Below are 13,024 nucleotides of genomic sequence, written 5' to 3'. Positions count from 1 at the left end.
GTGTGTACACACTTAACATGTCTGTGCTCTTTCACTCTCTCCTACACATGTGTGTATATATTTAACATGTCTGTGCTCTTTCACTCTCTCCTACACACATGTGTACACACTTAACATGTCTGGGCTCTTTCACTCTCTCCTACACATGTGTGTACATATTTAACATGTCTGTGCTCTTTCACTCTCTCCTACACACATGTGTACACACTTAACATGTCTGGGCTCTTTCACTCTCCCATACACACGTGTGTACACACAGTGAGTAGCTATTTTCAGGTCAAGTGGCAGACATGAACAACAGCTCTTTCAGGTAGCACCTACTGAACAAACTCCTCTCGCAGCCCCTGTCTAATTGTTCCCTTGGCCCCATCAGCTTCAGGGATGCAGACCAGATAGCGAAGAACAGCAGGGGCCGGTAGGCACCACTTAAAGTTGGCCTGGTCACCAGGGACACCACACTTTGTCACCCACTGTCCTGACGACCAACCTTGCCCAACACTCATGTCTAGAACCTTGCAGGTGCTCTTGTAGCACACAGAGAGCTGGCCTGCAGTCACTGCACAGTCAAAAGCCTAGCTGGGGAGCCTCCCAAGACTAGCACTTCAAAAGCAGACCTGGGAGTGTGCTGCTGACCGGTGGGCCTCCAGCCCACCTGAGAGAATCCACTTTCTCGGCTGCCAGGAGCAGGATGTCAACACAGCTGTAGCACTGGGCTTGATTAAGTCTGACCTCTGAGGCCGTGTCCCAGGGGGCAGTGCAGCTAGAGTGCTGTGGGCTGTGCTTCAAAGCAGCCACACCTCTACTGAAAGCCTCATTCCTTCATTAACAGCAGGACCTGGAAGTATCTGTACTGTAGACATCAGTTTCCTATCTGTCAAAGGGAGAAATGACACTAATCCCTCATGAAGATGAGGGTATTTCGAATGTCAGGCTCTGAGCCAGGCCTTTGTGTCCTCCTCCTCAGCAACCTGTGAGCCAGTGATACTCCGTCCTCCCTGTTTCTATTGTAACCTTTATCACAGGTGTCACAGAGAGATGCAGGACAGTGAAAAGAACCCTGTCCCTGTCATCTGCCCTCACCCTGTACCAGTGTGTGCTCAGCCTCGGTTTACCTGGATCCCACCTCCTCCCTAGACACCATGTCACTGTATAGAATGTCACTTATAAGGAAGCTAAGGCTCGGAGACAAAAAGAGCAATGATAGACCCCTCACCACTTACAAGCACTTGTTCAATACATACTTTAATTAACTGACTATTTAGTATGTAGGGAGGTTTGTCTGCATGTCTGTGTGAGCACCACGTGTGCACCTGGTGCCTGAGGAGACCAGGAGAGGTCATTTGAGCTCCTGAAACTGTAGTTGCAGACAGTTGTGTACAGGGACTCAAACCTGGGCCTTTTGGAAGAGCTGAACCATCTCTCTATCCCCTTCATATACATTTACTCCTCCTAGGGACTCTATTAGCAGGAGCAGCCAGATTGCTCAGTGGGTAAAGCACTTGCCACCAAGCCTGACAGCTTGAACCTGATTCCCAGAATCCACACAGTGAAAGGAGAAAACTGACTCCTGTTGTCCTCTGACCTTTACATGGGAACCATGGCTCATGAGACCCCTCCCCTAAATTAAGTGTAAGTAAATAAATAAACCCTATTAGTAATCACGACCCCCATTTTGGAGATAGGAGACTTGGTCTACAGCCGTAGTAACTTGCACAGGTTCGCAGGTAGAAATTGAACACAGTGGCTTAGATCTTGGGTACAGCTCTTCACTTCCCCATGTGTCACCTCAGAATCACAGTGAAAGTGAAGATGCACCTAATACCCAGTTTGGCATGGGCACATATCACTTCAGATTCTGGCTCTGCCCTGCTTAGTTTTGTGGGTCAGAAAGGCCTGCCTGCCAGCCAGCCTCACCACATTGCTGTGAGAATGAGCCTTCTTATCTCATGCTCAGCCCTGGATATGCTCAGTGAAACCATGCCTACGGCTGGCTCCGCCCCCTGCCCAACCCTGATGATGTCACTTACCCAGGATGGAAACCTGTGCAATGGGGGTGTAGGTGGCTTGTTCTCCAGTTCCACGTCCTCCAGTTCACCTCTGCGGGGCTTGAGGCTCTCTCTCTCTTCCTGTTTCCCTGATGGAGGCAGTGCCTCCATCTCCATCTTCTCTGCTTCTTCCCGGATTTTAGCTCTGGCTTCAGACTTGGAGGAGCCAGATGAGTGGAGAGCTGACAGGGCCCCAATCTCAATGCTTACCACATGGTCACAATGCCCAGGGCCCACCTGGGGCTGACTATGGTGCCTTTTGGCCACTTGGAAGCTGTCCCGGGGGATGCTGGGAGCCCGCACCTTTGGCAGGGTCAGGCTACTACCAGGGCCACCTTCCCTGGCAGAGATCTTGGTCCCAGGGAATGTCCCTCCCTGAGCAGTGACCAGACTCTCCCGGTAAGAGGCTGACCCATGCTTGGGGCTGCCAGGCTTCATGCACAGCTGACTGGGAGAGCCCTCTTTCTGAAGATGAGATTGACGGGTCTTGGCCTCTGCTGTTTCCCCAGGATGAACCATGTTGAAACGCAAATCCTCGAGACTTCTGGCTTCTGACAGAGAGTCCGTGCTCTGCAGGTTACCCAGAGAAGGTGTAGGCACAGCCACCTTCAAAATGTGGGCATGGGGATTATTGTCGTGCTCCACAGGCTGGTCACTGGGCCCTGAAGGGACAGGATCCCTCTCTGGGGTTCCCTCAGGAACGACTAGCAGCTCCTCTGAAGGTGTCATTCGAAGATCTGTGAATGAGGCACAACCAGGCACATCCAGTGAGAATGTCCCATTCTGTCCCACATCGTGGTGTGCATACAAACACCTGGCATCCTTACCCTCGAGAGCATCCTGAAGGGCTGCCACCTGCTCCACTAGCTGCTGGTTACAGGTCTTCAGCTGTTGATTCTCCATTTCGAGCTGAGCAAAAAGAAAATGAAGGTTTAGAGAACTGTGTCTCTGAGCAGAGCACTGGCCCAGAGCTGGAGGCCCTGGGTTTAATACCTAGCCAAAAGGAATCAGTTAGACTGCCCAGTCCCTGCTTGTTCATATGCATAATCCCAAAAGGCCCGAAAGTCCAAATCTTTGAAAAATCGTATGTGGTATCATTTCACAACCCCTGCACACACATGCTCGCTCACTCTGTGTGTGTGTGCGTGTATGCATACACACCATGACTTGGATTTGGTTTTGTTTTGTTTTGTTTTTAAGATTTAATTATTGCATTTATATGAGTACACTGTTGCTCTCTTCAGACACACCAGAAGAGGGCATCTGATCCCATTACAGATGGTTGTGAGCCACCATGTGGTTGCTGGGAACTGAATTCAGGTCCTCCAAGAGAGCAGTGCCTGCTCTTAACCACTGAGCCATCTCTCTGGCCCATGCTTTACAATATTTTTTTTTTTTAAAGAGAAAGGAGAAAGAATAAATGACATCATGAGTGTGCTCACTGCAAAGAAGCTGAGAGGATTCTGGAAACTTCCAGCTAAGACTCCCTTTTCCAACCTTAAACCCAGGAGTAGGCTAGAAGGAGGCTTCTGGAAGGCTGACCCAGACAGAAGGAAAAGGGATGCGATGAGAAAGACAAAGTGGAGAAGGGGAAAGTGGAGCTCCCCCCCCCCAGGTGTGTCTGAATTGCAGCCCTGCAGGACCCTGGGTGAAGGCCAGGCAGAGGCAGGACCCTGGTTGGCTGTGCAGAGGCAGCCCCAGCAGGACCCTCAGGCTGAGGTTAAACTCACCTCTGCTAACTTTACTGTCACCCATTCCTTGATCTTTGCAGCTTTTTCTTGAACAATTTTGGCTTCTTCAGCTCTTGTCTGCTTCTGCAAAGAGGCAGCCTTTGGTTAATTATAGCAAGGGAGAAGGGAAGCCGGGAGGAGAAACTCAGTGTTTCGACGTGGCACCGCAGCACAGAAAAATTAATTCCATTACCACTTTTAAAACGTTCTTCTTGGGCATGGTGCCCACACACTTCAAATCTCAGTACCCAGGGGCTGAGGCGTGGACCCCAAGGTTAGACTGGGCTACACAACAGAATCCTGATTAAAACAAGTCAGAGGTAAAGTGGGGAGGGCTTTTTTCTAAGTATAATACAAATTCTAAAAACCCACGGAAGAAAAAAACTAATAATAAATCCATGTACCATCACTATGAATTACTGTATGACAAAAGGAAGGCAGTTGAAGAAACTGAAACCCCAGTGGAAGGCGGCCATGGTGGTAGGCGGTGTGCACTCAGCTGTACACAAGGCCGAGGTGCGAAGAGCAGTTAAGCACAGGTTCAAGACCAGCCCGGGCAAACACAGAGACCCGTTTTCAAAACAAGACAAAAGACTTGGCTAAGAAGGATTTATAACAAAACAACACACAATCAAATAAACATGCACAGGAGATGAACAGAAAGTCAACATAAAAAGAACCCATGAAAGGCTGTGAGGCGCGCCACCATGATATTAAGCATGCAGATACAGAGGACATCACTTCCCTCTATCAGACTAATTTGATATTACCCCCCAATGTCAAGAATACCGGGAGCAAGTCTAGCACAAACTTGCAAGGTCTTTGTGGAGACAGACAACATCTGCCAACATTCCATACACACAGACCCTCAGCCTCACAGAGCCACTGCATAGGAAACATACGTTGAAATACTATTTGAGAAAGCAACACAACACAGGAATCCAAACCCTGAACTAGCCTGAGTGTCCACCCACAAGAGTTACGTAAGTAAACATAGCACAACCACAAAATGAGAGAGAGTCGGATGCACAGAGACCAGAGAGGGTGGGAATGAGCACTGGGGAGAGAGGGCAAAGGCCACTTAGCATTTACTCTTCTGGATGGTGTGTATGTGTGTAGGGGGGTGTTAATGTGGGTTTTGTTTTGTTTTTTTTTTTTTTTTTAGTCTAGCATACATTATGCTTACAGTTTTTTAAAAAGGAGCTAAATGAGCACAGAAGCAGTATTTCTCAAAATAATCAAGGATTGAAAGGGTGTTCATCTAGCCAGATCTTTCAGTCCAGCACTAAGGAGGCAGGCCATCAGATTTCTGGATTTGGGAGAACAGTCATGCGCCATGCACCACCATGCATGAGAGCCTGAGTCTGAGTGTCAGAGCCGGGGAGAGCTTAAAAAGAAGCCTAGAGTGAAATGAAGAGGTCTGACTCTGCATCAAACTGTCCTGCTGTAAAATACCAGGCATTAAACCCATCTCTCTGTGCTTGAATCTACACCTCTAAAATAAAAGATAAGGTGTTCCACTCTTGTTGGGCCATTCTGAGTAGAAATAAGAGTCAAAAGTTCAGTGCTTTTAGCACAGGTATCAGCCAGTTGATGATGGGAACTACTTCCACACCTGAACAGCATGAAGCGAGTGCTGGCCCCTGAATTGTTCAGAACTGAGCAGAAATGACTCTCATTAATCTCCTAGTGGAAACTGCCTGACAATTCTCAGATGACAGACACAAACTCCAAACCAGAAGGCCATAGAGAGGAACTGGGAATGAAGACCTCAGATCAGTAATTCAGACCTGCAAGGACCTTAAAGGCCATCTAGGTCAAAGCTGGAAAACAGTAGCCCTGAGGCCAAACGCAAGTCTTCCTCCACCTGTTTGTCTCCTATGTATTTTTATAGATAAAGATTTATTGGAACACAGCCATGCCCACTCATTTCCAGATCATCACTTTTTATTTCACATTCTAACAGCAGAACTGGGCAGTTGCAAGTTGCAAGTTCTTTGGCTCTGTATAAAAAGCTGGCGGACTTCTGTTCTCTAACATCCACTCAGTACCGTCTGATATTTCCCTACTGATTATAATTGTAAACATTTTTATCCTAACCTGGAGCAAGTCATTCTGCCCCACCAACCATCAGAATGCTGCCACCTCTTTCAACTCTGAGCCACTCAAAGGAAAAACTTCTCTAAAATGAGTGCATATGAGGCACATCCAGTCAGGGAATATACAGTGAGTACTGACAACTTCCATTCACCCACAGTGACTGGAAGGAACTGCTTGAATCCACTGGAACCTTTACAGCAAATACAGATGCAGTCAAAGTTGGGGGATAGATGGCAAGATGGCACCAGGGGAAAGCTGGGTAGATAAGGCAGAGGAGATGGAACTGGGATGGAGAAGACATGGTGGCACATGTCCGCAATCCCAGAACTTGGAAGGTAGAGGCAGGAAGATAAGAGTACAGAGCCAGACTGGGCTACTGGATGGTGCTTATAAGACCATGGAGGGGAGAAGTCTGGGCACAGGAAGTAGCAGAAGGAAGGGACAGGGGGGTTTTGGATGTCCCTAGGGGCAAGAATCCTAACTTGCTTAGATACTGGACAATGGCCTGTTAGGCTCCCATGTATCATGAGAAGTCTTCATTTTCAGTGGCAACTCTGTTCTCTGCCTGTCCAGGTTCATTGAGAAACTGGCCAACCAGCTGCGGACAATCCAGTCCTATGCCACTTCAGTCACACTACAGCTGAGTATCAAGTAGCACATGATGGCCTGGCATAAGGCCATCAGAGAGAAGGAAAAGATCTCCTTACCAAGTGCTAACCACGTGTCTGATATTGTACACAGATACCTAGGGGTAATTATTCCCCAAACCTCAGAGGTTTCATAACCTCCATTGTATAAAGGTGTGACTCAGGCAATTTCCCTAGAGAACAGCAAGCAGCAGAGGTGGCATTGCCCTCAGGGTCTACTTCCTCTCTATTCCCCTAGCTTCTAATGAACAGGTGAAGAAGCCGCTAATGATTGCTGTGTGAAAGAAGAGTCTCATGACAGAATGGGTTCCCCATCACTCCAGGGCCCAAGTACAGGGCCTAGAGACACTGAGGCCAACTGATGGCGACACTGAGAGGGGAAACAGGCTCTGCCTCAAGTTCGCCCCTACCTGCTTCTCCAGCTGTGCCTGCAGCTGGCTAATGAGCTCATCTTTGCCTTGCACGGCTTTCAGCAATTCTTGGTACTTTTGGTGCAAGCTACCTGTGGAGTCCACACTCTTCAGATTGGACAGTTTTATCTTCTCTTCCATCACACCCACCTGAAAAGTACCAACAAGTGCTCATAAGGTCTCAGATCATTCGTGAACTATGTGCAATGGCTAATACAATATGGAATGGGCTAACCCCTGATCTTCAGAATATGCCTCCTAGCCAGAGCCCTTAACCAGGACAATCTGGGCCAATTAATGACATGACCTTAATCCGAGCCAACGAAGGAACTGACAACTGAGCACGCATTTTGGCCACTCTGAAGACATCAGAAGCCGAGCAGCTGGCTTCAGGGTGGCACCTGCTCCCACCCCACTGGGGCAGAGATACTTGCCACTCACAGGACATCCATGTGCCTCCTCATACTTCCTAACCCTCTTAGAGTTAGACAAAGCCATACCATTCATCTAACCAAAGGGATGTAAGTAGAAACAATACATACTTCTGGGCTGAAGTATTTATAGTTTTGTTGTTTTGAGACAGGGTCCTCCTCTGTAACCTTGAATGACCTTGAACTAGCTTAATTGATTTGAATTATTTAAAAATCTGGCACATGGGTACCCAGTAAATTCAACCAAGAAGGCTGTGTGTTCCAGGCAGGAGTGTTCATACACTGTCATTGTAACATGACAGGGACTCCTACACGTGTGTTGTGCTGTCCTGGGATGCATGCAGACCCCATAGGTTGTACATGCCTATGTAAGATCCAGCTAAAAGACAATGGAACCTCTTTCTGTCTGGATTCCTGAATGACAGGGGAAGCTGGCTCCAAGTTAATCCCGATGGGTGTGGACCAGTCATGAGGACATGATAAACACAGTATTAATGTACCCATTCACTACACTGAGTCTCCTTCATTAGCACAGAAAGCTCCTAGTACCTTGATGTGTTTGAACCCCACCTATAACTTCAGGTTCTTAAGAGTGTGCCCATGTGACCGTGAGAAGGGAAGATCATTTTCCCCAGCACTCTCCCACAAACCCCCATGCAGAGTTACCTGAGTTTCTGCGTTTTCAGCTCTCTGCTCAGCCTCCAGCAGCCTCTGCTCCAGCTCCTGCATCTGATCAGGCAGAGAGGGAGGAGAGATATTGGTACCAGGTCCTGGTGATGAAAGTGGTATGGGGCACTCAAGTGCACAGACACCATACTCAGACCAGACTCCAACTGCCTGTGTAAATGGCTCCAGGATACCAGGCTAGAGCCTTCTCATGGCAAGTCTCAGCAGATGAAGTATTATGGCTGCTGTCATCATTGCAGGACAAAAAGCAGGATAGCAGATCACTGTCATTTTTCCTGAACACCGCTGCCCCAACTCTGCCTTGGTCTCCTCTCTCTAGTGATCTTTTTTTTCTGCACTAGGTGATGGATAGGCCATGCTGCTGTCTGCCCATGTGCCAGCACAGACCATGCTTCCATACACACCCACTTTCTGCCAGTGTAAGGCAATGCTCCCTCTACCCCAAGTGTCCGACCAGCTGGGCTAATTCGTGACTGTCCTCTTACTTGATTTCACTAAGCTTAAAGAAATAGAAAAAGGCTGGGCATGGTGGTGCACATCTTTAGTCCTAGCACTTGGGAGGCAGAGGCAGGTGAATTTCTGTGAGTTCAGGGCCAGCCTGGTCTACATATCAAGTTCCAGGGCAGTTAGAGCTACACAGTAAGATCATGGAGGAATGGGAGTAGGAAACAAACAAAGAAAGAAGATACTCAAGTATTTGTATGTTTGTGTATGTGCTGGGGGTCAGAGGAGACTTAGGGGCATGATGATCCACTAACTCCTACATTAAAAAGCATTCTGGCTGAGTAGGTAAAAGCATTTGAGCATTTGCTGGATTAGCATTTGCTGACAACCTGATTCTATCTCTGCAAACAGATGTGGTGGTTCGAATCTGTAATCCCAGCACTTCTACCATAAATGGGGTCTAATGGGAGGCAGAGACAGAACTGTCTAAGAATGAGCCAGATAGTGCAGAGGAAGAAAGGAGAAGGACAAGAGACAAATCCTGAAAGTTGTAGTCTGGCCACAGACACACACACACACACACTCACTCACACATAAAATAATAAAATGTATTTTTAAAATTCTATCTTGCACAGGACACAGCAGTGTACACTTGCAATAACACCCCTGAGAGATGGGGACAGAAAGATAAAAAAAAAAAATCCAGGACTAGCACATAGAAAATTCTTGATAACCTGGCCCACAGAAGATCATGTCTTAATAAATCAATCAATCAATCAAAACAAACAAATAAACAACAGAATATGAACTGGGCCAGCCAGGTGGCTCAGCAGAGGAGGATGCTTGCTGCACAAGCCTGCGGGCTGAGCTCATCTCTGAACCCACATGAAGGTAGAAGGAGAGAGTTGGCTCCACAGAGTTGCCTTCTAGCCTCCACACATAGGCCATGACATGTGCCCCTATACAAACACATTGTGTAAATTAAGAAACAAAGTCACCCACCTACCTTCCTACCTACCAACTACCTACCTACTACCTACCGACTACCTACCGACTACCTACCTACTACCTACTTTGCTGGCTGGAGGTATAGTCAGTGGTAAGCACTTGCCTAGATGTGCTTACATGGAACTTACACAGAGATCTGGCTGCCTCTGCCTCTCAAGTGCTGGGGTTAAAGGCTAATTCTGGAATCTTATGCAGGGGTTAAGCTTATAATTTACTGTGGAGTACAGGTTCTCCCTCTGCTTGCACACCTCTGTGTGGTGCATGAACCACTAAGCACTAGTTCATATGGCACTGACGTCAAAGGTCCTGTGTGCCTTCCTGAGATGGTGCCAGCTACTTCCCCTCCCTCCTGCCGCAGGGCAACACACCTACATTGTTCATTCATGAGACACACACCTCACCCTTCTCCTTGTGGCTGCTGGGCAGACTCAGAGCCTTTCCCTTTCCAAACTCCAGCCCTCACCCCGCCCCTGTTGTTCACAGAGGACTTGACTTCTCCAGAAATGTAACCTTGTCTCCCTTGGCCCAGACCTTGGCTTGATGCTTGTGAGACAGTACACAATTGCCCGGGTCTTTTCACAGGCACAGCTCAGCTGCAGTTCTGCTTCCCTTGAGCAAAGGTGGGAAGGAAGAAGAGAAGCTGTGCTGGCATGGGCCGGGGAAAGGCACAGAGAGCAGCAGGTCATGTTTGGGAGCCAGAGGGCCTCTTTTCTGAGGCTGCCTTCCCTGGGACCAAGAAGACACAGCTACCTTAAGTAGCCACTGCATCTGAGGAGAAGTTAGGGGATGCTCCTCCAACGGTCCAGGTAAAGCTCAAAGTTGTACCCACAGGGCTCCCAGCAGGTGAGAAGGACCAAGGACAAGTGCACTTCCTCCCTTCACTCTACTGAACTGAGGTGTCATGAACAAATTAGTCAGCTCAGGCTAGGACAGGGGGCTGCTTGAGCCAGACTCCGGCATCGTTTAGGTCAAACCACATGGTCCTAGGCCAGTCTGGGCTCCCTGACCTCCAGCCAGTTTCACACTGCACAGAACAATATTACAGGGATAAAAATCTTCTCGGTGGCTGGAGGGAGGGCTGAATGATAGATAGTGATGCTGACCAACTCAGTATTAAATAATTTCTCCCTTCAGCTCTGAGCAAGTTAAATCTCTTGAGATTCTGAAACCTGGAAGCAAGACGGAGGCCAGGGGGCCACACAGAACTATCAGCCTCACCATGTCATGGCTGTTGGGCAGAAAGGACGAGCTTTCTGCTGCCCTGGTTCTTCTAACAGAGTTCCTGTTTGCTTTGGCTAACCAGTGTTGAGGGGTTTGTCCTCCAGAAAGAATCTAATTAATGCAAAGACTGGGAGTATTCTAAGAATACAATGAACTGTTGAATGGGAAGGCCTTGGCTCCTCGACAAATTTCCCAGATGGTTAGATTGTAGTTCTAACATCTGTTCTGTGGCTCAAAAGCCAAAGGCTTTCCTTGGGAAATAATTCACATTTATGACCTTCTACAATATCTGTCTCACATTTTCTAATTTTGTCACATGGAAAAAAATGTGTTTTAGCCAGGCTGTGGTGGTGGTGCATACCTTTAATCCTGGCACTAAGGAGGCAGAGGCAGGCAGATCTCTGAGTTCGAGGCCAGCCTAGTCTACACCAGACAGCCCCTGTAAAGCCATCCAGAGACAGTCACCTCCTGTCAGCCACTGGCAAACGGCTCTGCCCCACTCAGCTGATGGTCCTCTGTTGCCAACCCTCCTTGTGATTAACTTTCCAGGACACGTGGCGCTCCAGAGAACTCTGCACTCGCTTCTTTGCCTCTTCCATGGGGAGGAGGAGGTCCTAAAACTAGCTTCTGAACATTGAGTGGTTTTAAATATATAGAACTTCTGGTTTTCCCCTTTATTGAAAGAGTTATTGTTTGTGTGAATGTATGAGTGGCTAAATATATGCGTGTGCACAACATGAGTGCTTGGTGTTGTGCGAGCCAGAAGAGGGCGTCGGATCTCCCAGATCTAGAGTTAAAGGCAGTTATAAGCTGCCAGATATGTGTACTGGGAACTGAATTCAGGTTCTCGGCAAGAGTAGCAAGTGCTCTTAACCCTGGAACCATCTCTTCAGCCCTCCCCTTTTAAAAGGAAACTTTTAAGGGGCTGGAGATATGGCTCAGCAGTTAAAGCTCTGGCAGAGGATGAGAGTTTGATCCTCAGCACCCACATGGTGGCTCACTACTGTCTATAACTCCAGTTTCAGGGGATCCAAGGTCCTCTTCTAACCTCTGCAGGCACATACATACATACATACATACATGTAGGCAAAACATTCACACATATAAGCATAAAGTAAAACAAATTTTAAGAGAACTTTTATTTTGACTCGGTGAGACAGAGACTCTACCTATGTAGTCCAGGCTATCCTCAAACTCACAATCCTCCTGCCTCAGCCTCCTGAGTGCTGAGATTAAAGGCAGCACGCAGCACTACACTCAGCTTTTGACAGGAGAAAAGCATCAAGCCCATCTGTGTATCTTCTGTTGTACTCAACAATTACCAATGCTGGCCATGAGTGAAGAGAAGTCTTAACTGTTTCTGTTATTATGAAGGCAGATTTTGCACCGCTGCTGGAGTGCTCGCAGGTGAAATCACGCTGACACCCCTGGAGCTGTGAACTCGGGCTCTATGGGCAGGTCTCTCTGCATCTGGGTTCCACTCTTCCTCTCAGGGGGTTCCCTAAGACCATGTCCTCAGCTATCCCCTTAGCGTGTGTGTGGGTCTCTCCTGACGTGCCGGCCGAGGAGGTGTCAGGTTTACGCGGCTGTCCAGGACCCGCTTTCGCCAGCTGCAGTTAGGACTCATAAGCTCCCTAGGGCTCGGCTCTAGTAATCTGATGAACAGCGCTTGGCACCAATCTGGCGTTCAACTCCTCATGTCCACAGCAACCTGCGACACATGGCAGCCGTGAGACACCAACCCCACAGCAGCGGAGTAGCAGGCACTCTTCTGCTAAGACCTGAGCTGAGACCTGGGTCTCAACTGTCCCTCTGAAAAGGGGGCACAGGCCAGGTGTGGGAGTGCATGCCTATAATCCCAGCCCTTAGGAAATGTGACAGAAGCAGAAGCTCATGGTTAACCTTGGCTAATTAGAAGTTGAAAGCCAGCCTGGGTTCTATGAGACTGTATCAAAACTACAGAATCCCCCAAAAGCTGGGGTGCAACTCAAAAAAAAAAAAAAAAAACAACACTGCTTGCCATGTACAAAGCCCTGGGCCTGATTCCTAACACTCAAAAGTTCCTCCCCAACATTCTTTTTTTTTTTTTTTTTGGTTTTTCAAGACAGGGTTTCTCTGTGTAGCCCTGGCTGTCCTGGAACTCACTCTGTAGACCAGGCTGGCCTTGAACTCAGAAATCCGCCTGTCTCTGCCTCCAAGTGCTGGATTAAAGGTGTGTGCCACCACGCCCGGCTCCTGCCCAACATTCTTAAGTCCTACCTTTTACACACTTGACAAAACAGGACAGATAAAAGCAAAGGT

The 13,024-nt window shown here is 48.2% G+C and overlaps 1 protein-coding gene across 1 annotated transcript in view; it reads right to left on the bottom strand.

Moving 5' to 3' along the window:
- Positions 1-13,024, bottom strand: part of Plekhh1 (pleckstrin homology, MyTH4 and FERM domain containing H1) — a 49,033-nt gene that overhangs the window by 21,253 nt on the left and 14,756 nt on the right. Inside the window, exons 3-7 of the mRNA XM_021201454.1 lie at positions 8,030-8,092; positions 6,933-7,082; positions 3,776-3,859; positions 2,873-2,954; positions 2,028-2,782 (exon numbers count right to left, since the gene is read on the bottom strand). Of these exons, the coding sequence (XP_021057113.1) occupies positions 2,028-2,782; positions 2,873-2,954; positions 3,776-3,859; positions 6,933-7,082; positions 8,030-8,092 (1,134 nt within the window). The remainder of the gene's footprint in view (positions 1-2,027; positions 2,783-2,872; positions 2,955-3,775; positions 3,860-6,932; positions 7,083-8,029; positions 8,093-13,024) is intronic.

This window comes from Mus pahari, chromosome 7, assembly GCF_900095145.1.
Source record: "Mus pahari chromosome 7, PAHARI_EIJ_v1.1, whole genome shotgun sequence".
Taxonomy (NCBI): Eukaryota; Metazoa; Chordata; class Mammalia; order Rodentia; family Muridae; genus Mus; species Mus pahari.
Note: the sequence above shows the minus strand (reverse complement) of the source record. Positions and strands in the feature narration are given on the sequence as shown.